General features: G+C 39.2%; 1 protein-coding gene across 16 annotated transcripts in view; it reads right to left on the minus strand.

The window, feature by feature from the left end:
* INPP4B (inositol polyphosphate-4-phosphatase type II B) overlaps positions 1 to 27260 on the minus strand; it is a 911138-nt gene that overhangs the window by 245080 nt on the left and 638798 nt on the right. For 12 of the 16 annotated variants that reach the window (XM_073642173.1, XM_073642153.1, XM_073642224.1 and 9 more), the window contains 2 exons: positions 13774 to 13846; positions 7175 to 7325 (listed from right to left, as the gene is read on the minus strand). In XM_073642173.1, coding sequence (XP_073498274.1) covers positions 7175 to 7325; positions 13774 to 13846 — 224 coding nt within the window. The remainder of the gene's footprint in view (positions 1 to 7174; positions 7326 to 13773; positions 13847 to 27260) is intronic. The other 4 variants (XM_073642182.1, XM_073642215.1, XM_073642164.1 and 1 more) reach the window with 1 other exon arrangement.

Raw genomic sequence — 27260 nt, forward strand, 5'->3', positions numbered from 1 at the left:
CACTTCTGTATTCATCACCCACTGCTGGTTTTGGGCTTACAGATACAAATGCAAAATACTGACCAAATACTCAATGTGTGAATATGGCCTAAGATTTCTTTAGCTCCAAAAACTGTATATAAAGGTCAAAGGCTCATCAGGAGTAGCATATTACATGGCCGTGTGCACCACGGACCACGCATGGAGAGCACGCACACCTGTTATATCTAGTGCACATGGTCGATTTTCCACACGAACCAACGGTCAGTGAGGAAAAAAATCACAGTATTCACTACTTGGGTCCAATTTAAGGACCAGCCAAGAGTATGTTAATAGCAGGCTGCTCCTGCTCCAGACTGATATGTGGAGCCAGTCACATCTGCAACTTTTGAAAAGCGTGGAGGTCTACTGGGATGGGCCTGACTGAGCATGCACACCAAATTCATCATAATTTACACCACAAAAATGGTGTATAGTACAACAGAAGTGTACACCAGAAATTGACTGCTATGAATTTTAAGTGGTGGAAGATGCATCAAATTCATTAAAACGTTTAGCTGAGGTTTTTTCAATGGGGCGAAACGCGCGTCAGGCGTTTTAAAGTAATATCTTTTATACATTATGTACTCACTATGAGCTGATGACAATCAAGTACCCTTGTGCATTAGAACTACTCCATATTTTATCTGTTGCTGTTTAACTGCATTGACTGTGCTGTTTTCCAGAGTTTCAATAATTTTTTTTTCAGGATATCTTTAACCTTTATATATGACTATACTACATCTTAGAATTTATGATAGTTAATTTCCACTGCCAAAAAGACTGACATTTTATTTGAACTTGGGGCACTACTTTAAATGGAGAGCTTTAACCCCTTAACAACCCAAGGTCCAAGGTGGTTTGCACGTTAATGACCAGGCCAATATTTACAATTCTGACCAGTGCCACTTTATGAGGTAATACTTCTGGAACGCTTCAACGGATCCCCCTGATTCTGAGACTGTTTTTTCGTGACATATTGTACTTCATGATTGTGGTAAAATTTCTTCGATATCACTTGCGTTTATTTGTGAAAAAAACGGAAATTTGGTGAAAATTTAGCAATTTTCAAAATTTGAATTTTTATGCCCTTAAATCAAAGAGACATGTCACACAAAATAGTTAATAAATAACATTTCCCACATGTCTACTTTACATCAGCACAATTTTGGAACCAACATTTTTTTTGATAGGGAGCTATAAGGGTTAAAAGTTGACCAGCAATTTCTCATTTTTCGAACAAAATTTACAAAACCATTTTTTTAGGGACCACATCTTATTTGAAGTCACTTTGAGGGGTCTTTATGACAGAAAATACCCAAAAGTGACACCATTCTAAAAACTGCACCCCTCAAGGTGCTCAAAACCACATTCAAGAAATTTATTAACCCTTCAGGTGCTTCACAGGAATTTTTGGAATGTGGAAGAAAAAAATGAACATTTAACTTTTTCACAAAAATGTTACTTTAGACCCAATTTTTTTTATTTTCGCAGGGTTAACAGGAAAAAATGGACCTCAAAATTTGTTGTGCAATCATATGTGGGGAAAAACCACTGTTTGGGCACATGGCAGGGTTCGGAAGGGAAGGAGCGCCATTTGACTTTTTGAATGTAAAATTTGCTTGAATAATTAGTGGACGGCATGTTGCGTTTGGGGAGTCCCTGATGTGCCTAAACAGTAGAAACCCGTTACAAGTGACACCATCTTGGAAACTAGACCCCTCAGGGAACTTATCTAGATGTGTGGTGAGCACCTTGAACCCCCAGGTGCTTCACAGAAGTTTATAATATTGAGCCGTGAAAATAAAATTTTCACATTTTTCCCACAAAAATGTTTTTCAGCCCAAAATTTTGCATTTTCATAAGGGTAACAGGAGAAATTGCACCATGCAGTTTGTTGTGCAATTTCTTCTGAGTAAGCAGATACCCCATATGTGGGGGAAAACCACTGTTTGGGCGCACGGCAAAGTTCGGAAGGGAAGGAGCGCCATTTGACTTTTTGAATGTAAAATTTGCTTGAATAATTAGTGGACGCCATGTTGCGGTTGGGGAGTCCCTGATGTAACGGGTTTCTACTGTTTAGGCACAAGTGACACCATCTTGGAAACTAGACCCCTCAGGGAACTTATCTAGATGTGTGGTGAGCACCCTGAACCCCCAAGTGCTTTGAAGAAGTTTATAACATGGAGCCATGAAAATAAAAAAATCAAACTTTTTCCACAAAAATGTTTTAGCCCCAATTTTTTTATTTTCACAAGGGTAAGAGCAGAAAATGGACCCCAAAAACTATTGTGCAATTTCTCCTGAGTATGCCAATACTCCATATGTGGGGAAAATACAGTGTTTGGGCGCACGGCAGAGTTCAGAGGGGAAGGAGCACTGTGTGACTTGTTGAACGCAAAATTGGCTGGAATCGAGAGCGGACGCCATGTCGCATTTGGAGAGCCCCTTATGTGCCAAAATAGTGGAAACCCCCCACAAGTGACCCCATTTTGGAAACTAGACAGCTCAAGGATTTTATCAAGGGGTATAGTGAACATTTTGAACCCAGAGGTGCGACATAGAATTTGATAACATTAGGTCATCATATTGAATAAGTTGTCATTAGTCTTGAGCGCAAGTGCTCGCTACTTTAGTTTGCATCGGGTACTCAGGTATGCACCATTTATCGCGCGTGCTCAAGTGACATGATCAAGTCCCCGTCCACATGTTTCACGGTTATTAGACACCCAAAAAAAACATGCGGGGATCGCTCGTGCATGGCAGGCAATCCCCGCAAGGTTTTTTTTGGCCGTGAAGCATATAGGGTGGAGACTCGAGCATGTCACTTGAGCACCTGCGATACTCAATGCCTACCCGAGCACCCGATGCAAACTCAAGTAGCGAGCACTTAAGCTCAACACTAGTTGCCAGATCGTCATCTTTTTTTTTTTTTTTACTTTTGAAACAAATCCAAACCCTAACCCTAACCCTAGCACAGCCCTAACCCTAGAGTTTATTTTTTACGCCGTTCCTCATGCAGTATAAGTGATTAGACGACTTTATTCTTCGGGTCGGTGCGATTACAGCGATACCAGAATCATATCGGGTTTTTATGATTGACAGCTGTCACACACTAAAAGATGCATTTTTTTGTAAAATCTAGTTTTTGCATTGCCATATTTTGAGAGCTATAATTTTTCCATATTTTGGTCAACAGAGTCATGTGACAGCTTTTTTTTTGCGGGATGAGTTGACGTTTTTATTGGTGGCATTTTCAGGCACGTGACATTTTTTGATCGCTTTCTATTCCGATTTTTGGGAGACAGAATAAACAAAAACCAACAATTCAGGAATTGTTTTTTTTTTTTTGTTTGTTTTTTATGTTGTTCCGCGTGTGGTAAAATTGATAAGGCAGCTTTTTTCTTCGGGTCACTACGTTTACAGCGATACCACATTTATATCATTTTTCATTTGGCGCTTTTACACAATAAAAACTATTTTATAGAAAAAATTATTTTTTTGCATCGCTTTATTCTGAGAGCTATAACTTTATTTTTCGGCTGATGGAGCTGTATGGCAGCTTGTTTTTTGCGGGACAAGATGATGTTTTTAGCGGTACCATTTTTATTTAGATTCGTCTTTTTGATCTCGTGTTATTCCATTTTTTGTTTGCCGGTATGATAAAGTATTTTTTGCTTCGTTTTTTATTTTTTACCGTGTTCACTAAAGGGGTTAACAAGTGGGACAGTTTTATAGGTCAGGTCGTTCCAGATGTGGCGATACCAAATATGTTTACTTTCATTGCTTTGTTTTTTTTCATAATAATATTTATTGATGGGTACATTATATTTTATTTTTGGTGGATTATTTTTACAATTATTATTTTTTTTTCATTTTTAAACACTTTTTTTTACTTTTATTCCACTATGGGACTTTCACTTTTTTTTTTATTCTGGAGCACCATCCCTGTGCTATACAGGCTGTCAACGCTGCAGATGCAAAAGATACTTTGGTCATGCACTGCGCATGACCAAAATATCTTCTTGCTGTTATGGTGACCCGGATGTTGTCATGACGATGTCGGGTCATCATGGCAACATCCGGAAAGCCGCGGCAGACATCGCTGAACGCCGGCAGGAGAGGTGAGTATCCCGATCACCTCCCCTTGCCACCACAATGCTGCGATAGACTTTGATCGCAGCATTGCGGGGGTTAATGTGTCGGGAGCGGTGCGGGACCGCTCCCTTAACATAGCACCGGGTGTCAGCTGTGACAATCAGGTAGGTAGGTGCTGAGACACTGATTTCAGCGATGTGTCACTTTTTAGGCTGCTTCAAAACAATGAAGGTTTTATCACCAGATTATTACTGCCTGGCTTACAGCTTCTGTAAAACCTGGTCAGACTCCGCCCCCTCTTCTGATAAGCAGCTCACTGTCAATAGATTATGTACGTACATAGCAAGCCTGGTGTGGGCGGGGGCAGCTTTCTGAGCTCTGCTATATAGTACAGATAAAAACTCTGTCAGAACTGCTGCACCCTGTAAAGTAAGTGATACATCATTGGAATTAGGGTCTCTTTTCCTATATTATGCTACTCTCAGATGAGGTAGCAAAAACCTGGTAACAGATTCCCTTTAAAATTAATAGATAAACCCTAACCATAACCTTTTTTTATTTTTTTTCTTATTTCATCTGCTGGATCAATCAGCAATCCAAAAACTTCCAGCTCATGCAAATGAGTTTGACGAGGGTCCCAGGCAAAATGATCCCAGTCCTATTTGTCATGACATCTAACCAGGTAACGACTATGTAAGTAGAGTTGCTTCCGCATAGTAAATCTGATATTCAGCTTCTGCAGTTTTATTTGCTGTTAAAGATGTTTAATAGCAAGTAAATCCTTTATGTGACATAAATATATTTTATAGATAGGCTGAGCATTACTTATCTAAAAATATGCGCAAAAATGTTTAAGATTTATACCAAATGTGTTTATCATACTGTCACTCCTTAGCAGCTCCTTCCATAGAGTTATAACACTGCCTGCTTTGCATAAGAGCATAGAGTGGATTAGTTGATTCCCAAGGGCAGGACAAGTAACATCAGCAAGATATCTCTTTCCTCAGTTCTCTAACCCCTGAATCACTTTCCAAGTTGCCATTATTAAAAGAAAAATGCAGGACGTGGGGGGGCCCCTGCACTTCTTGGGGCATTCTTGAGAGATCGCTGGGGGTCTCAGGACCCAGATTGCAATTAAAAGAACAAAAACATATAAAAAATGAAAAAATTATAAATTTTTAGTTACATTTTAAAAACAAAAAAGGAGGATATATTGCGCTGCTAGGCATGACAGATAGGCAGGTATGATGTTCAAAAGAATTTATTAAAAATGTAATAAGAAAAGTGCTACACATTTCAGCACAAGACAGAGGCCGTCCTCAGGCCAGGCATACATGTTAGTAGAACAAGAGCGCGTAAATAGGTATAAAAGATGGAATCATGGGCTCAGGGGTCAGTTCAAATAAAAAAACGAGACATAGGTAAAAGAATATAATACCTGACGTCAATATTAACTTTGGATATAATAATGAAAACAACTCAAAATGAAATCACTAGAAGCAAGTGCTGGGACTTGTGGTCCCACATCAAGAACCATGGTAATAAACATACAAATTACACTATTGGTGAAGGCAGAGACTAAATGGCTATAATGAAGACACTAAAACTGCTACTGGCAGAATGTGGAGTAAAACTGTTTGAAATGTAGTTGTGCAAAAATGTTGTGATTTTTGGGGTTTTTACACCACGTTCAACAACCTTTTGAAAAGTGGGTGCAGCTTAGCGGGGAGAGGTACAGGAAACAAATGCAACATAATCTACACCACAAAAGTGGCGAAAATTAGGACAGATATTTATTCATACAGCTATTATGACTCCATTCCATGACTGGAGTACAGCAGCAGAAAGATGCGTCAAAGTCATTAACAGGAAAACGCCTCAACGAATTTGGAGCATCTTATTTCAACGGCCCCTTCATCAAGACTCCTGCAAAAAACTAGAGTCTTGATGAATCGAGGTCCAGTATGGATGATCACATCTGGGCGCTATTTGCAGTTGATACAGAGAAAAAAAATTCAATGAGTACTAGAATATATTTATTTTAATGTGATCCTTATTTTTAAGAGCTATAAATGTTTTCTATAAGTTGGCCGGGAGCTTTTAACAACCCATCAGAGTAATATCACATTACTGGAGAGGCAGATACATTTTTATAATGAAGTATGTTCAATATACTCTGCACTTATTATAAATGGCCTTCAAGGGCATTTTGAACTGGAAATAAAAAAAAATATGTATGAAAATTGTATATTCTAATACTTATTACAAGGTTGAAACGTAGAGAGATAAAAAATGAGAGGCGCTCCTTGTGTAAAACCGTGGACAACAAGCTGGAGGGTTGGTCGCTGACCTGAACAGGTTGGGTGCGGCACAACTACGTAAGGAGTGATGTATATTCCAATCATGGCTGCTGCTCCGGCCGCTGTACTCATATCAAATGGATAGAGGACATAACAAGTGAAGGAAAGAGGAATGCGGTGGATCCCGGGCGCTGACACTAACAGAGTTTAATCTAGGTGGTACGTATAAAAAAACTTCTCATTTATTGCAACGCATTTCGGACAACAACCTACTCCTTCAGGCATAAGGAAGGAGCAGTTTCTACTACAAAACGCATTGCAACAAATTGGAAGTTTTTTAAACTCACCGAATGGATTAACCTATGTTAGCGGCTGCGCCCAGGATCCACTGCATTCCTCTTTCCTTCACAACAATAAGACATAGGCAGACGGGCAGGGAGGAAAATTGTTTACCTACAGAAATGAGCCTAATCCAGGGTATTTCTGCTTTCCCTGGATTCATTTGGATCTATTAAAGTCTGGCAGAGAAGAGGCACTTTAAAGTGGTGCTTGCCAAAATACAGAATGTGACCTTGGGATTGGAGCAGTCAACAATACATTTCAGTGCCGTGTGCCATGACAGTATGCTGTGGCAGAATATGGAGATTTTGCCTTATTGTTAGTATTGACTTCAATGCAATTACATATGAACATGTTCTGGTAGCTAATCATTTCTCCGCTGTGAATAACATGACAATGCTCACTTCTTGTATTTTTACCTTCTGGTGTCTTCTTTTAAGTAGAGATTAAGCAGTTGCTTTGGGATATAAAAAGACATGATGCTTTCTGACATCTGCTCCCGAACACAGATCCACTTGTTGTCAGATGCAGGGAATCGGTAGAACTTGTAGATGGGATTCTTTAACACTGCTGGGGAAACAGTACATGCTTAAGACTTGGTTCTTTTAATGGAAATCTTAAGCATATTCAGTACTTCACCAGTAAAATAAAAGAATATGATACCCAAGCTTTACCTCTTTACATGGATATACCACAGTCATAGAGCTCTAAGTACTGCAGATAAGGAATAAATCACACTGTAATCAGAAGCATTAATTGAAGCACCTAGGACATATAGAAAAATTTGTAACATCAACAAGGTGATAGCGAAGAAGAAAGGAAATAAAGCTTCTCAATCTTCAGTTAAAAAACAATATTTATTGAATGTATAAAAAGTCGAAATACCGTAAAAAAAAAATCTAGCAAACGCGTTTCAGACCATAGTTTAGTAACTGCATTACATTACATGCAATGACTAAAGACGGTTGTCTGAAATGTGTTTGCTAGATCTTTTTTTTTTATGGTATTGGTATTGTGACTTTTTATACATTCAATAAATATTGGCTTTTCACTGAAGTTTCAGAAGCTGGATTGTCTTTTTTCTTCGATATTATTTTTCTTATGGCACCACAAGTCTTCATGCCTTGGATCTTCAGATGGGTGAGCTTACATTTTTTTCTTAAATTTTCCCTTCATGAAGGTGACATTTTTAATGCTTGTGCCTTTACATGTTTCAGAGAGGATTTTAAGCTCCACATATGCCCCCATAACCACTTGATTAAAGCCAACCCTACTGACACTAGTGGGATTGGCTGGCCTTCTAATGTGTGAGGCAGCCTCCAAAGTCTCCCTTGATCAATCATAGGTTTGTTGGATAAAAATTGGGCACTTTTTGCCCTGAGAGGAAAACCACAGCCAGAGCTATCCACAGCAGCTTTCTCTATTCTCATTGAAAACACATTGGCTGAGCTAAACATTCATATGTATGGGGGAGTTGAGAGAGACAGGGGTCAACTGAATGATCGATCAATCGACAGCTGTCGTAATTGTATGGCCATCTCAAAGCACCAGGGCCTGAGAGTGACTGCTATCCTGTCTCGAGATTGCTATTACAGGCCAAAATACAATAAAAGCTAGACACTGTGGTAGATCACTCACTCAACTGCACATGGAGATAGACACAGGTATGCTGTCTCTTTAAATTTATTGTTGGTTTATTAAAGTGTGGCATAAATCAACATTGAGTCCATAAAAGTAAAACATGGCCCTTTGGGCAAAACAGTAAAACAAACAAAACAAAGTGGTCACACAAAACACAGTCCTTGGGTTAGTAGGGGTCCGCCTGATCAGAGTTTAGCAACTCCACATGGCCTCCCCAGACTTACTGAACACTGAATGCCTCTACAGGGGTGGAGATATGGTGAATGATCTCCCACCCACTCTATAGTCATTCACTAAAAAACTGGCCCATTAGAAATGGCTGATTAACCCTCTCAGCGCATAAAATGCAGGAGAAGACTTCCAGGTTTCACAACAATGAAGCTAATAGCCTCAGTGAAACATATCTCCCCTCCGACACTCTACCAGTGACTTTGTCACAACACCAATATAAATAACATTTACAACAGATGGTCACAGCACACCTCCTGCTCCTCCCTGCACAATGAACACCTTTGCACAAAATAAAGAGTATGTCGTGGAATACAATTAACCGCTCCACGCTATTTTTACTACTGTCCATGTGACTGTTGCTCCGTATATCTTTAACTGTTGTTAACTATGCACAGACGAGATGGCTGCCCCCATAATTGGGTATAGAAGATATAGAATAAAAAAATCCAAAATCAGAAAAAATAAACAGATTTGAAGAATAAAATATATTTCACTATTTGGTTTTAATTATCTTTATTTATTCAAAAATAATATTGGTAATTTTTTTCCTTTTAAGAATGTTCAGTGTTCTTCTCCAACAACATATCACGTTGAGGCCTACGTTTACGCACCTACATAAATGTGATATATTTAGTGCAGTGTTGTATAATGAAAGAAGTGATAAAGCTGGCACGTTGTAATTCTGCTGGATTTATAAGATGGAGTATAATAAATACCATGATTACGGTGTGTTTATGCCAGATATGTGGGCTCAACGACCTTCACATCAAAGCCTTTATTTAAGTAACCATTTCAAAACTTCCAGGAAGCACTACATGAACTTCTTTATTCCTCATAAAACCCCTGAGTTATGGCATCTGCATTTTTAAATCGTTTACAGTGAAGAGCCCCAGGAAAAATAATAGTCACAACTCATTTCTATTTTTAAGCATAAAACATAACATGAACGGAATATATAATGGATGCGTAGATAGGCTAAAACATTTAATTTCCAAAAGCATTTGAAGCGGGCTATGCAAATGACTAATGTTCTGCCATCTTCTATTACCTGCGTGCTTGAAGGTAAGGTATTCATCATTGAAAAAGCTTCTATTACAAAACCCTCTCATGAGGCTAAGTTATAGCCGTCCAACTTATGTGGAAAAAGGCCAATTCCCAACCCCACAATTAAAAAAAAAATCTACACAATTCAGCTCTAAAGTCCAAACGATAATGAGTGAAGTTCTCCTAATAGTAATATTAGAAGAAGGCTTAGTACACCCGTCCAATTTTTCTCATACGAGTACATACCTATGATAGTCCATGGGGCTGTTCACATGTCAGATTTTTTTTTTCCCTCGGACTGAGCAATCTATCGAAATTATCTGAGACATTTACGATTTTTATCTGCGTGTCAGATCAAAATCGGCAATACCGATCTATGGGTCCGTGTAAAAAACAGACAGCACTCGGATAATATCAGAGTGCGGTTCGATTTTAAAGGACGGTCAGAATGGAGAAGGTGGAGAAACTTATTTTTTCTCTCTCCATGTATGAGAAAAACTGATGACACTCAAACTCTGATAAGAATAATCGATCCCTTTTTCTTGTATGTGGGAAAATCAGACGTGTAAATGAGCCCTTCTGTGTTATGTAGTCAGGATGGATGCCTAGACATCTGTCTATGAAAGGGACCCATTGTAAAAAAAAAAAAATAACGTATACAGCATGGTATACGTTCCTAGTAGTCCTCAGTATAGGAACATGCAGTTTGTTGTGCTTTCGTATAAAGTAAAAAAACAGTATACAGACGCAAACTTAAGAGACGGAGGCTAAAAGAACAGACCTTTGGCTTCTGTCTAGTGAGTGGGGGCCTAAGGAAACATTACAGTATATGGTGTGAAAAGCTCCCCACCCACATATACTGTAGGCTAGGTGCTCAGACTCAGTGTGAACATGGCCTTATAAATGTAAATATATAAATGCACAAGTGAGAAAAACCAATAGAATTCAAATATACACCAACTATTGAAATAAGGGTCAGACTAGCCCACCAGAACTCCAGAGGAACCTCAGGTTAGAGCAGGATCTGATACAGTAAGGAGCACTGAAAGTACAGCAAAAGACCATCCTATTTGGTAGTGACCTTTGAGCCAAGTACCTGTCAGTGTTTCTTTATGGGTTGATTGAAAAATAACCTTTCAGACCACTTTTATTCTACTACCTGCCTATGCATTAAAGGGGTTTTCCACCTTCTCTCACCCCGACATGGCAAGATGAGAGGCACAGATTAAAATACAATGACATGAGCCTGCCAGGACACATAGAAAGTTGGCAGAAATTGAGCACTCACCCTACTCTAATGAATTGGACGGGTAGACTATAACTGTGTACGAAACCAGACAGACACTTGACTAAGCCACTTTATTAGTGCCCTAGTGCCTCGCACCTACCAAAGCAGAAGTGAAAGACACTGGGGAACCTCTTTAATGACCATTACATTTACAACAAGAAGACATGTGTGTGTTCTGTATAGACTGAAGGTGGTCCATATAAATAATTTATTCTGGTGGATCCAAAGACCGCCCCATTCTGACAGAAGTTGTGCATACAGGATAAATATACATATGGATAGATAGATAAATAGTCAGACACTGCAAATTAATTAACTTCAATATGTGTGATATACATTATGTGGTGCCTGATGTGACATCAAGGAGATGCCACTTTACACTGAGTTGTAGAGTTGCCGATTGGAAGAGTAATCCTTTACATCACCCTTAACTTGTCATTTTGGGAATAACCCTTTAATTATCTCCTATCAATGAGGTCCTGAGATTTGGGCTCTGCAGAGAAAAATCATGAATACAGAGGACCTGCCCTTGCTCAACCCTTGCTCCATTCATTGTCAATGGGACTGCATAAGAAGCGGAGAGCTATACTCGGCTTTATCTGGCAGTCTCATAGAGAATAAATAGAGTGAAGGTGAGCATACTCATGCCTCTATTCAAGATGGGGCTTTGTGGTGTACAGCAGGATCCCATAAATAGGGTATAACCTGCCATTTTGGGAATAACCCCCTTTAAAATACCGCTTTTGAGGCGCAAAAAGCGAAAGGTGCTTAATTCATACAAAGGATTAGTTTTACAGAACTTGCTAAGTACAGCTCCGCTTGTTCAGGATCCTGTGCACAAATCATCTGGATTTGTTTTTAGAATGAGAGTCCTTGAAAAATTAATCCCTCTAATGTTAAGTATATAAAGCTGTTTCAAGACCAGTTTACAAATGAGCATATAATTAGCATATAGTCTCACTTTCCTTTTATAAATTAGTTCAGGGTAAGGTTTGGGATTTTCTGCTTCCTATTATTTTCTCTTCATGGCTCAAACAATATTTGTCATCTGATTGTTTATTATTGTATTATATAAATCATCTCTGTACGTTTTAATATTGCAGATCTAATCCACTTAATTTTGAAATATTTGCAGTTGTGTGTAAATATGCATAAGTAAGGCTAATTAATCACTGTAACAATGCGCTGCTCTGAAAAGAAATTGAAAATAGAAGAAAATAATATATTATGTGTAAGTGAATTATTTAAAATACCATAAATGAATAAGCTAATATAGATTGTACAGCATTCCCGCTGCCTCCCCACCACACCATCCACTACATCTGTACAAAAACAAAGAAAGTACTTAATTTTCTCAGCTCCAATAGCCATCTTCCATTGTTAAAAAAAAGCAATAGAAGAACTGGCATGAAAATAATTTCCTACTGTTAATAGTCAGATCACTGACTTAGTTTTACTTGTATATATTGTCACTAAATCCAAGTTTCTATGTCCATTTGGGACAACCCTGTCTCAGAATTAAAGCGGTGGTCTGATACCTTATTGTTTTTTTTTTTTAAAACTCTACCTTTAAGCGATAACCACCTTTGTAATTTGCTTTATTATAAAATTCCCACCATTCTCCCTATATCTGTCATTTTTTCCAATACTTCCTGTGACGTTTTGTTTGAGGGGAGTCTTAAACAGGACGTCACAGGAGGATGGCTCTGTAGTCGTTTCTCTACAGTTGCTATAAGGCTGCGTGTCCACGATCCGTAATAGCAGCATCTTGGATGCAGCTCACCTGCGCTGCGACCAAAACGCTGCGTTCTACAGTAGAAGCACAGTGGATGGATTTATAGAAATCCCCTGCCCACTGTGCTTCTATTTGACGTCTCGTAAACTCACCGGCGGCACGGCTTTACGAGCCACAGTATGTCAATTTCTGTTGCGGAGACGCTGGTCTCCGCAACAGAAATGTCCCTAATAGAATGTATTGGATGTAATTACTCCGCATGTGTTCAGTGAACACATGCGGATTTATCTGCGTGATCGGATGCAGCGCTTTGGATGCAGCGAAAATACGCTGCGTCCAAAGCACTGCTATAGCCTGTGGGCACATAGCCTTAGCCCTCCTGCAACAGGACGTCATTTTGGGCAGCAATAGAGAAACAATATGGTTGTCATCTTACCAAACATCCTTCAAGCATTCTATATATATTACACTTGAATTTGATATATCCATAATTCAGGGAAATATTGCGCTCCTGTGGGTCGCCAGCTACCAAAACTTCTGCTATTGAACCCACAGATGTGAATATACTCCCAGATCATGGATATATCCATGGATTGTGTAAAACTAGAATTATAATAACAAAAAACTTAAACTATTGTTTTACCTTGTCCGGACTATGCATTAGAGACAGAGAGGCTTCACAAGATGAAAGCCTTGATGCCCCTGCATTTAACAACTATTTCCCAGTGTAGGCATACAGGGACACATCTGCTGGCCAAATAGTTATCCAGCATTGACAGCTACCTGTTAATTGCTCTGTATACACATTTTATCTGCTCTTCATCAGGTAACCTGCTTCAGTTACCTGTTCACAGTGGAGGGGGGGTGAAGGCCGTGATCAAATGCCCCCAGCCTTTGATGTCTATAACTCATAACCCCACTTATGACAACTAACTATACAATTTCAATGGCTTTTGTTGTGTTCAGTTATACTTTTTTGCATTGTGGTATGCATGTGGTATGTTTGACATTTTAAGGTTGTCAATGATTTCAGTCTTATGGCAATACAAAAATATAAATGGTAGACAATCATATCTTACCTGCATTTAATAAAGGCAGATTATCATTTCCACTGATCATTTCAGGTGAAGAGCACTCACACACTAAGGCGCACTGGATAAAGATAGAAACAGTTAGGTAATATACAGAATGTAATGCAAAATCAAAAACACAGCCAAAGAAATAAAAGGAACTTTAAAAAAAAATCCCAAAGAATTCAATTATAAACATAGCAAAAAGGCAATGGTATTTACCAGCCATGGTCACAGAAACTAATGCACAAACAGGATGCAGTTGACAAGTGCAAAATACTGATGAAACAACCATTCACAGGCTACCAGTTAATGGGCGGAGTGATTGCGTAGTATTAGAATTACACACAGATGAGGCTTGTGCAGAAAAATATAATATAATTATGAGGTGTTGGTCAATATTTTGGCCAAAATATGCAAGTTCGCAACCCAAGTCAAGGGTCCTCACTGCCTTGTAAGCCACATCTGTGTGCAATTCTAATAATGGGGAATTGCCTTCTCAATGAACTGGCAGGTTGTGAGTGTTTGTTTCATTAGTATTTTGCACTTGTGTTACCTCCACCTTTATTAAGGGAGTCAGCTGCACCCCGTTTGTGCATTAGTTTCTGTGACCTTGGCTGGTAAATATCATAGTATATTCAGTAATGCAGTGTATGTATCAAAGAATGCTTAGCTCCTACCATTCTCATGATCAGTGAGATTCCACTGCAGTGGTTAATACAGGGGAAATGTAGAATTACATGAAACCCATTCAAATAACTAGATGATCATGTAATAGATGTTTAGTCAACCAGAGCGGAAGCCAATCTTTCTTATTGGTTCTTTACTCCAGGCAATAAAAAAGGTTACCTAGTAGGAAGTCCACCTCTGTTATACACATATGCTGAACATATGAACAGGAGTTGTAATTCTGATAATGCCCTTTTCATATGTTGTAAAATAAATGTAACGTTAATGTCCTGTCGAAAAATATAACCTTGGTAAAGGGAAAGGGTCAACTGATTCATGCTGCATGAACAACGGACAGCTTGTGTCAGACACTGGTTGAGTTTTGGCAGCTGTTTAAGTTTATTGAAATGCTGCAGGATTTTAGAGAATACATACTTTGAAGAGTCTTGGCAGACTAGTCTGAGGCAGGTCCCCAGCATCTTCTCCCTACCCCGCTCACCATGCCTGACAGATGTCTCCATATGTTTTTGCATAGGAAGTGACCTGTCAGTCTAGGGTAGTGAGGCGTGGAGAAGCCACCATGAACTTTCTTCAGACTAGTAATCCATGATGCATCGTCCCCAGCCGGCTTTTAAATGTTTTCTCTATAATGCTGAAGCTTTTTAGAGTAAAACATACACCAGCACAATAATGCAGGATGCATCTGGTTCATACTGCCTGTGGTCTGGGCAGCATCGAACTGATGACTGGTTCCCTGTAAAATAAATATTCTGTTCTGCACTGTGGAAGCCAAATCAGTGCTGATGGACAACATTTTAACACTACCTGTAACAAAAAGCATTACCATCAGAAGTAATGATTTCTCAGCTCTTCCTAAATACAGTCATCCATTTGTTTATGTGAATTACAGAAAATAAAATCATTCAGTACTAAGTGTATGTCCAGTATGCTCATCTTATCGTTCAATGTAAACAGAAGTAAGCCTGTAGCTGTGGCCTCAATGAACCAGCCTTGGGATCGGATTTATTATGTGTGAAACAATGTGAGCAGATGAGGTACTCAAGGACAGGGTCAATTTTATACAGGCTTTCCAGGCTTTCAGTGGAGCTTGAAGGTTTGTAATCTCTTCAGATTTTTCCATATTTCTGCATAAATTTAAACTAAAACTATATCAGATTTTCATACAAGGCTCAAAAGTAGATAAAGAGAACCAAATAAAACAATTGATTAAAAAAATTAAATTTTTTAACCCCTTCGTGACCTTTCACATATCCATAAGTACAGGTTGGAAAGGACTTCCCGACCTTGGATATATGGATACATCTGGGCGATTTTGCAGAGCTGCGCACATGCAATAGCTGCCGGTTGTTAAGCGAATCTAACAGCTGCCCGCACCTCTCCCAGCAGTTTAACCCCCTAAATGCTGCGATCAAGGTCAATCGCACCATTTAGAAGGCAGGGAGAGGGAGAGTGCGCCAATCGCAGCATTTAGAAGGCAGGGAGAGGGAGGGTGTGCCCTCTTCGATCTGATCATAGCCCCCGCGACGTCATCGCAAGGGGCCGATCATTGCCATGGTGCCCCGACATTGTCATGATCACACCAGGGCTGGCAAGCTAGTTAGACCATGCGCAGAGCGAGCATGGACTAACAACCTTGTGTCAGTGCAGCACTGACAGTTTATAAAGCATTGCAATGACTAACTGCGAGGGACCAAGTAAAAAAAGTACAAAAAAATTGTAAAACTGTTTCTTTAAAAATCACTAAACAAAAAAAAATATATATATATATATATATATATATATATATATATATATATATATATATATATATTATATTTATGGGTACAATACACTGTTCAGAATTATTAGGCAAATTAGGATTTTGATCACATGATACTTTTTATACATGTTGTCCTACTCCAAGCTGCATAGGCTTGAGAGCCAACTACCAATTAAGTAAATCTGGTGATGTGCATCTCTGTAATGAGGAGGGGGGTTGACTAATGACATCAACACCCTATATAAGGTGTGCTTAATTATTAGGCAACTTCCTTTCCTTTGGCAAAATGGGTCAGAAGAGAGATTTGACGGGCTCTGAAAAGTCCAAAATTGTGAGATGTCTTGCAGAGGGATGCAGCAGTCTTGAAATTTCCAAACTTTTGAAGCGTGATCACCGAACAATCAAACATTTCATGGCAAATAGCCAACAGGGTCGCAAGAAGCGTGTTGGCCAAAATAGGCACAAATTAACTGCCCACGAATTGAGGAAAATCTAGCGTGAAGCTGCCAAGATGCCATTCGCCACCAGTTTTGCCATATTTCAGAGCTGCAACGTTACTGAAGTATCAAAAAGCACAAGGTGTGCGATACTCAGGGACATAGCCAAGGTAAGGTAGGCTGTAAAACAACCACCTTTGAACAAGAAACATAAGATAAAACATCAAGAATGGTCCAAGAAATATCTTAAGACTGATTTTTCAAAGGTTTTATGGACTGATGAAATGAGAGTGACTCTTGATGGGCCAGATGAATGGGCCAGAGGCTGGATCAGTAATGGGCAGAGAGCTCCACTCCGACTCAGACGCCTGCAAGGTGGAGGTGGGGTACTGGTATGGGGTGGTATCATCAAAGATGAACTTGTGGAACCTTTTCGGGTTGAGGATGGAGTGAAGCTCAACTCCCAGACCTACTGCCAGTTTCTGGAAGACAACTTCTTCAAGCAGTGGTACAGGAAGAAGTCGGTATCGTTCAAGAAAAACATGATTTTCATGCAGGACAATGCTCCATCACATGCATCCAACTACTCCACAGTGTGGCTGGCCAGTGAAGGTCTAAAAGAAGAAAAAATAATGACATGGCCCCCTTGTTCACCTGATCTGAACCCCATAGAGAACCTGTGGTCCATCATAAAATGTGAGATCTACAGGGAGGGAAAACAGTACACCTCTCGGAACAGTGTTTGGGATGCTGTGATGGCTGCTACACGCAATGTTGATTGAAAACAGATCAAGCAACTGACAGAATCTATGGATGGAAGGCTGTTGAGTGTCATCATAAAGAAAGGTGGCTATATTGATCACTAATTTTTTTTGGTTTTTGTTTTTGCATGTCAGAAATGTTTATCTCTAAAGTTTGTGCACTGATGTTGGTTTACCTGGTGACAATAAACACGTGAGATGGAATTATATTTGGTTTTTATTAAGTTGCCTAATAATGCGGCACAGTAATAGTTACCTGCACAAACAGATATCCTCCTAAGATAGCCAAATCTAAAAAAAACCCACTCCAACTTCCAAAAATATTAAGCTTGGATATTTATGAGTCTTTTGGGTTGATTGAGAACATAGATGTTGATCAATAAAATAAAAATAATCCTCTAAAATACAACTTGCCTAATAATTCTGCTCACAGTATATATATATATATATATTTATATTATATATAATTTTTTTTTTTTCATTCACAAAGAGTACACATAAAATGGTATAGCTGAAAACGTAATTTTGTCCCGCAAAAAAATATGCCACCATAGAGCTCAATCAGTGGAAAAATACGAGTTGCAGCCCTCAGGATAAAGTGATGCAAAAATAATTATTTTTGCTATAAAATAATTTGTGTAAAAGCGCCAAAACATATTTCGACTGTCGGCCGAAATATGGAAAAATTATAGCTCTCAAAATATGGAGATGCAAAAACTAGTTTTTGCAAAAAAAAAAGCGTCTTTTAGTATTTAACAGCTGCCAATCATAAAAACGCTATATAATTCTGGTATCACTGTAATCGCCCCAACCCTAAGAATAAAGTTGTCTAATCACTTATATTGCACAAGGAATGGCGTAAAAAATAAATAAAACCAATTCTTGACTTGATGTTGATTTGTTCATTCTACATATTCAAAACACAGCACAAACTTTCAAATATTTTCAACTTCTTTATAAAATGTTAATTTTCATTAGTGTACATAGAGCACTTAGAACATTATTTGTCATAATTACCACTGTGAAAAGATCTGCCAACTGCACTGCACTCCAGCTTCTGAGTTGCAGAAAAGACAAAGGTGCGGACATTCGAGGCTTGGCAACATTTCGGGGACCTCCCATTTTCTCAAGCATGCAATCCTTATCCGGGAAGATATGTGGAAGTATGCTATAAAAATGTAATTATTGTATTTTAGTACCAGGGTGTTGGGTAACGTGATGTGCACTGTTTTAAGGTCAGACTCCAAATAAGGGTGGCAAGCTTGAGAAAGGGGGGGGTCCGGCAGTTGTGTTCCCTGTTCATCGACTGACAGCGTCTCTGCTTTGCTGCTAGCATGAATGCTCTGTATATGGAGTCTGCAAACTATTCTAGGAAAATCTGCACTCCAGGAGGCAAATAGCGTTCTGTCCCTCCCGAGCCTTGCCGTATGGCTAAGCAGTACTGTACAGCCACATATGGGGTATTTCCATGTTCAAAAATTGTGACAAATTTTGGTGCCATTTTACCTATTTTCCCTTGTGAAAATGTAAAATCTGGGGCTAAAACAACATTTTTGTGGTAAAATGTATTTTATTTTCTTCACTGCCCAATAATATAAAATTCTGTGACACTTCTGGTGTCAGTATGATCACTGAACTCTTAGATTAATTCATTGAGAGGTTTAGTTTGTAAAATGGGGTCACTTATGGGGGGTGTTCTGCTTTTCTGGCACCCACAAACCATAACAGAAAAATCTGCACTAAATTATGGTGCTCCTTCGCCTCTGAGTTTTACACTGTGCCTCAAAAGTAGTTCCTGATTACATGTTAGGTATTAGCGTACTCAGGAGAAATTGCACAACAAACTGAGAGGTCCATTTTATCCTATTAGCCCATTTAAAATTAAAAATTTGGGGCTAAAACAACATTTTAGCGGTAAAAATGTAATTATTCTTTCTTCACCGCCCAATGGTATAAATTTCTGTGAGACACATGTGGTGTCAACATGCTCACTGCACCCCTAGGTGAATACACTGAAAGGTATAGTTTGTAAAATTATGTCACTTATGGGGGGTTTCTGCTGTTTTGGCACTACAGGGGTTATGCCAATGTGACATGGCACCATCAAACCGTTCCAGCAAAATATGAACTCCAATATGGCGCTTCTTCCCTTCTGAACTTTGCACTGTGCCTCAAAAGTAGTTTTCGACCACATATGGGGTATTGGTGAACTCAGGAGAAATTGCATGGTCCATTTTGCTCCTGTTACCCTTCTAAAAATTAAAAATTTGGGGCAAATCCAACATTTTTGTGGCTAAAATTTATCATTTTCACAGTTCAATGTTATAAACTTCTGTGAAGCACCTAGGGGTTCAAAGTGCTTACCACACATCTAGATAAATTCCATGAGGGGTCTAGTTTCAAAAATAGCATCATTTGTGGGGTGTTTTCACTGCTTAGGCACATCAGGGGCTCTCTAAACGCGACATGGCGTCTGCTCTCGATTCCAGACATTTTTGCTTTCAAAAAGTCAAATGGCGCTCCTTCCCTTCCGAGCGCTCCATGCTTTCAAACAGTAGTTTTTCCCCACAAATGGGTTATTGACGTACTCAGGAGAAATTGCAGAACAAATTTTGGGGTACATTTTCTCCATTTACCCTTGCAAAAATAAAAAAATTGGGATAAAATTGACTTTACTAAAAAAAGTTACATTTTTGTGAAAAAGTAAAATGTTAATTTTTTCCTTCCACATTGCATTAATTCCTGTGAAGCACCTGAAGGGTTAATAAACTTCTTGAATGTGGTTTTGAGGACTTTGAGGGGAGCAGTTTTTAAAATGGTTAAACTTTTGGGTATTTTCTTTCATATAGGCCCCCCAAAGTTACTTCAAATGTGGTGTGTTAACTAAAAAAAATGGTTTTGTAAATTTTGTTGGAAAATGAGAAATCGCTTGTTAACTTTTAACCCTTTTAACTTCCTAACAAAAAAAAAATTATGTTTCAAAAATTGTGCTAATGTAAAGTAGACATGTGGAAAATGTTACTTATTACCTATTTTGTGTGACATAACTCTTTGGTTTAAGGGCATAAAAATAAAAAATGTAAAAAAATGCAACATTTTCAAAAATTTTGCAAAAAAAAAAAAAAATTTTCACAAATAATGTCCCGTCTCATGCTGCACATAGCACATCTGCATCTCTGGCTGCTATGGGCATAAAAGGGGACAAACTTATGGTGTGGCACCCATGCTCCCCTGACCTCAACCCCACTGAGAATCTCTGGAGCATCATCAAAAGGAGTGTCTATGATGGCGGGAGGCAGTTCACATCTAAGCAACAGCTCTGGGAGGGTATTCTGTCCTCATGCAAAACAATTGAAGCAGAAACCATCCAAAACCTGACAAATTCAATGGACGAGAGAGTTCAGAAGCTCCTTTCGAACAAACGGTCCTATGTGCAAATGTAACATCACCTAGAATAAAGTTTTGAGTTGAAAACTGTTTGAATTCAGTTTGTAATAACCTGCTAATGCTTATAATTTCAAAAATGACCATTTTTTGTTCTTTATTAAAATGAAAAGGTTAAACTCTGCTGTGCATAATTTCAAACATGTATTTTGAGTGCAGTTTGAGTTTTTTATTTTTTTAAAAATATACTGTTATCATAGGCAGTTTGTACAAAAACCTTTCAATTGTACTCTAATAGTTATTTGACTGGAAAATTACAATGACTGCAATTCATATAGGGAATTTGGGAAAATCTGAGAAAATATTATTTGCATAATAATTTGGAACACAGTGTATATTTTCCTTTAGAATTTGCTGGTATAATTCAGAATTCATTGTTTCATTTATGATGAGAAACCGTTCTGGCATAGATTCAGCCATACGGGCCCAAACTATAAAACTACCCCCACCATGTTTCACAGATGGTAGAAGGATTTTATACTATAATGCAGGGTTTTTTCTTTCACCAAACGTAACTTCTCATTTAATGCAAAAAAAGCCCTATTTTTGTCTGATAAGTCCATTGTACATTATTTAATAGCCTTCTGCCTTGTCTAGGTGATCCTCACAAAACTGAAGATGAGTGGCAATGTTCTTGCATAACTTTCAAGCAGCTAAGCTATCTGAAACTTCACAGACTATTATATATCTTGCTCTTGGAGTGATCTTTGTTGGTCGACCACTTTTGGGGATAATATTAATGGTATTTAATTTACTCCACTTGTACATGAGCTGTATCCGACTGTTGATTGGTGAAGTAAAAACTTTTTAGAGCTTTTTTGTAACCTTTGCCAGCCTGATAAGTATCAACAACTCATCAGCTGAGGTTCTCAAATCTCCTTTGTTCGTGCAATGATACGCTTCCACAAATGTTGTGTACATCAAACTTTGATAGAGCCTTGCTAATCTTAGAGGTTTACATACTTTTTCCACTCAAAGACATGTGATTTTGGATGAATTTCCTTATTTAAAAAAAATTACAGTCTATCCAATCCCGCAAAACATGAACACATTAAACATGTTGAGAAGTCAAAAAATACCAACATTTTGAGAAGAGTAAAAGATTTCTGTTGTTCAGTGCAAAGGAGTATTCATAGGAATGGTACAAACTCTTTAAATTTGTTCAAAGGTTGGTGATGTTTTTTAATACCAAAGTTTTAGTTTGACAAAAGATGACAATTATTATATCTCATGTTTATAGGGTACTCATGAACACCCAGAAGTAAGATCACTAGTTATGGAGATGGTGCAATAATGGTTTTACAGATTAAAGAGAGAATATCAAAATTGCTTTTCCAAAACTAGAGTATAGACTATATCCATGTGGAGAAGCGAGCCTACCTCATCTCAAATCCCCCAACAGAGGTTTAACCAAATAGTGCTTAATTTACTTGTAGTGAAATTCAATCTTGTAAGTACCTTGTGATTACTTTCATGCACTGTGGCACAGAGAGCTGCAGCAAAAGACAACTTAATGGCAGATACCATTGTTGGGGAGTAAACATAACATAGAGGTCTCTTTCCCAGATGAGTCTATGACACTTTTATAAAAAAAAATTAAAAATTATTCTCATCACGCATATGATTAGACATTTTGCACGTAGTTACTAAAGCATGTTTCTGTAGACCGTATCATTCACAATGTGTCTTTTGAATAAAACAATATTTGTTCAATCTTTGTGACAAAAAATTGTCTTTTTTGAATATAATGGCATAGTTGTAACTAAGGCAAGTTAAATAGCTGACAAAGTTTTGGAAACAATTTGATTATGGCTCCTCTCCACATGTGTCATAAGATTGATAATCTTCTTCCTACCTTCAGATTCTTGATGACTATTATTAATCCCCACTCAGTCAAAGTTTGTAAGTGGCAGTAAAATGGGAAGGAGGCAATGCTAATAACTTGGCATAGATGTTAATGTTGCAATTACAGGGAAAATGTCAGCATTTTGTTGCTATTTAATTTCAGAGCTGCATAATGTAGGAGCAAAGAACTTGATTCCAGGGATGTGTCACTTACTAGGCTGTATGCTGTAGTTTCAACAATACAATCAGTGTTTTATCAGCAGGAGATTATCAATACCTGACTAGGTCTCACTGCAGGCCGGTGTACAGTGTGTGTAGTACAGTGTACACCGGAAACTGCCAATCAGTGGTGTGGGCGGCGTTATACAGAGCTCAGCATTCTGCTAACTGCTACATGTACAAAAGAGAAAAAAGGGATTATATCCACTACACCAAGCAGTTCAGTAAGTGATGCATTGCTGGAATCAGGGTATCTGCCTCTACATCATGCCATGCTCAGATTACATAGCAAAAAACTGCTGACAGATTCCCTCTAAGTAATGAAATCAGTCTATAATTAGCAATAATAGAGGGCTCTTTACCTGGTTTTGGAAGGTGGTAATAGTATCTTGCAATATGTCTGGGGGTAGAACACTTTGATGGGCTGCAAAATTAAAAACATTCCAAAAAAAACTTGATTGCATTTGTTGGAAAAGCCATCTGGACGGGGCGCTTTTTTTTTCTTAGGATTAACCAAATGTTTAAATTAATTTTCTTGAGAGAAAGGTTGGTTTAAGGCCTCAAGTTTTTGGTCGGTCAGAGCAGGTAACTTAAAAATCTACATATGCTATCTACACTAGGTTTTATAGTGGATGGGTAGTCTTAAATATTATATGATTTAAAACAAAATGACATGAAGGAATTAGCTATACCCCTTAGGTTAATATAGTTTAGAGCCTGAGGAATGTGTTATAGAAGAATTTTGTCTTAAAGGGAACCTTGAAACAATGCTATAAACCTGCAGGTTAATAGCGTTCTGAACCTACCCGGCGCCGGTACTTATACCCCCGCTGCTGGGAGGAAATTAGCTTTATTACTACCGGCAGTGTTCAGGTTTCAATCACTGGGGCATGCACAGGCACAATTTCAGTATCTGCTCTGTGTATAGAGAGCGTCGCCGGTATCCACGCCCCGGCACTGACTGACAGTAGCTCAGCATTAGTTTTTTCCTGTTTAATCTTCTTTGCCTTTCATTTATAGGATTTATTATGTAAAAAACAATTAGTCATTTTTAGAATCTGAATGGATTTGTCATGCTTATCTAAGGGTAGCTGTAAGATTGGCTAGATAAATAAAGCTGTATGAATAATTAAATTTGGATGCTTTTGTTGTTGAGTCTCAAGTTTCTGAATTTGTTCAAGTAAATACTTGGTTTTAATGAGTTTCTGTTTTTTTATGTGTAGAAGAAATTTTAATTATCAGAAACCTTCTGATAAACATTTGGAATGCTCATAAATTGGTTAAAATATTAGTGTCCGGATTATTATTAAATTCAACAAATTGATCAATCTGAGCTTGGATATCATTGGTGTTCTATGAGTAATGTATTTTTCGATGCATTGGGTGTCACAAGTGATTTTGAAAGTTTAAAAGGAAAAGTGAACTAACACATAGTTAGACTAGATGATTTGACCAAAATCCTAGACATATCTGGGAAGGAACATTGATCTGTTGACATGAAATCTACAGTTGCTTGCAAAAGTATTCACCCCCTTGGCATTTTTTCTTGTTTTGCTACCTCACAAACTGAAATTTCACAGTTTTTTGAGGGTTTGCATCAGTTCATGTAAGGAACGTGCCTACAACTGTGAACATTTGTTTTTCTTTTTAATGTGAAGAAAACAACAAATAGGACAAAATAACTGAAATCTTCAGTGTGCATAGCTATTCACCCCCCTAAAGTCAGTACATTGTAGAGCATCCTTTTGTGGCAATTACAGCTGCAAGTTGCTTTGGATAAGTCTCTATGAGATTCTTGCCACTGGGATTTTTGCCCATTCCTCAAGGCAAAACTGCTCCAGCTCCTTCAAGTTAGTTGGTTTCCTCCGGTGAACAGCAGTCTTCAAGTCTGACCAGATTCTCAATTTGAATAAGGTTTGGGCTTTGACTAGGCCACTCCAAAACATTTACACCTTTCCCCTTAAACCACTCGAGTGTTGCTTTAGCGGTATTCTTTAGGTCATTGTCTTGACAAACTGAAACAGGGATTGCTCAAGAATATCCCTGTATTTCACACCATCCATATGTGGCACCCCTGAGGGTTCAGTCGCCACAGAGGTACTGCATCTCACCCAGAGGTGTGGTATCTCACTCTCAGGTAAGGAAGGAGTACTGCCCGGGACCCTAACACCTGCATCCAACACTACACTACTCCAGACCAGCAGGAGGAGCAAGATGCGCTGCTCCTCTGCTGAGCCCAGTCCCTGGCTGGAGTGGGGGGAACCAAAGTAGGGGGAACCATGTAGTGGGTGTGGGTGGAGGAAGAAGTTCATGGAAGCTCAGTGAGAGGTGATATAAAAGAGGGTGGAACATTCTAGTGAGTTCAGTTCCAGTCAGAGAGTCAGAGGAGGAGTTGGGAGCAGGAGCTCTGCAGGAGCTCTGCTCAGGGAAGCGTGGGCCTGAGTGAGGAGGCCCAGGAGAAGGAGAGGAAAAAGGAACGGGAGCAGAGAGAAGGCTCCAGGAGTGAAGAAAGGATACCAGGGGTACGGGCAGTGCTGGAGGCCACCCATACGCCCAAGTCTACCAGGTGGTGGAGGGATCGGGTCGCAGAGGTGACCGGCCCCTAACTAGTGAGAATTACAATATTCAACTAAGAAACCGGAGGGTGCAGCATTTCAGGCGCTGCAGCCCAAAAACTTCATCTAACACATCGAAAAGGTGGCCATAGAGGACCCAGGGGACAGAAAAGAAGTCGCCCGACAAGGTCCGCGTTCAGAGGATTGGGACACTGGGTGTGAGGTGCAGGGAGACGGCCAGAAGGAACACACAGAAGGGGGTCCCGTTACGTACTCCGGAGGTACCTGAGGGTTTGCTGAACCCCTCCCTGAGTAATCACAGGACGATGTGGGAAGTTATGATCTGCAGTTGTAACCAGGAGCAAAGTGAGTACTGTGAGTAAATCAGGAAGACTGCACCCCACTGTCTCTGTGAATGATTACTGCTGCGCCATCATCCCCTGCACTACACCGCACCACGAGCACTACCTCAATATCTACAATATCTACACTGCCCTGGACCTAGGCTCTGCCTGTGGAGAGCTGAACCAACTCTGCTGCATTAACACCAGCACCAGAGGACCTGCTCCGCAGCGGCAGCTCCCTTTAGCCGCACACCACAGGTGACGTCACAAACTTTTTATAATAACTTTAATTCCCCTGTAAATATCCCCTTTTATTGACCACCCTGAGTCACGGACCGGGTCACCGCCACTGTGACATCTCCCCTAGCAACGACCGGCCCGGCACCGAGTACCCCACGGCCAAGGGGGCGCATCACATATTCCCCTCGACTCGGACCATTTCCCCTGTCCCTGCTGCCAAAAAACATCCCCACAGCATGATGCTGCCACCATCATGTTTCACTGTGGGGATGGCGTTCTTGGGGTGAAGAGCTATGTTGGTTTGGCCCCAGACATAACATTTACCTTAGTGGCCAAAAATTACATTTTGGTCTCATCTGACCACAGCACCTTCCTCCATATATTTGGGGAGTCTTCCACATATCTTTTGGAAAACTCAAAACGAGCCTTCCAATTTTTGTGTGTAAGTCAAGGCTTTTTTTCTGCCCACTCTTCCAAAAAGGCCACCTCTATGGCGCGTACAGCTTATAGTTGTCATATAGACAGATACTCCAGTCTCTGCTTAGGAACTCTGCAGCTGCTTTGACCTTAGGTCTTTGTGCTGCTTCTCTGATTAATGCCCTCCTTGCCCAGGCTGAGAGTTTTGGTGGGCGGATCTCTCTTTGGCAGGTTTGTTATGGTACCATGGTCTTTCTATTTGAGGATATTGGATTTGATTGTGCTCTGTGGGATCATCAGATATTGAAATTTATTTATTTTTTTGATAATTCAACCCTAAGTTGTACTTCTTAACATCCTTGTCCCTGACTTGTTTGGGAGATTTTCTTGGTCTTCATGGTGTTTGTTTAGTGGTGCCTCCTTGCTTAATGGTGTTGCAGCTTCTGCGGCCTTTTAGAAATGGTGTGTATATATGCTTCCACCAGAATTTTTTAGGGGATCATAGCAAAAGGGGTGAATACATATGCCCATGACAATTTTTAGTTATTTGATCACATAAATTTAAATTTATGCCTATATTTTTCTTACTTCACTTCACCAACTATTTAGTGCTGATGCACCATAAACAAATCGGATTACATAAATATTTAACAGTAATGTAACAAAATAGGTAAAAATCCAAAGGGGGTGAATACTTTTGCAAGCCACTCTATTATGGGGAAAGACAGATGGTGGTCTGAATAAAAGGTGTATTCTCTAGAGTAGGTGTGATGATATTTAAAGGC

The sequence above is a fragment of the Phyllobates terribilis genome, unplaced genomic scaffold, assembly GCF_046119375.1.
Source record: "Phyllobates terribilis strain yellow unplaced genomic scaffold, ASM4611937v1 Scaffold_1__5_contigs__length_1240528914, whole genome shotgun sequence".
In the NCBI taxonomy this organism is placed as follows: domain Eukaryota; kingdom Metazoa; phylum Chordata; class Amphibia; order Anura; family Dendrobatidae; genus Phyllobates; species Phyllobates terribilis.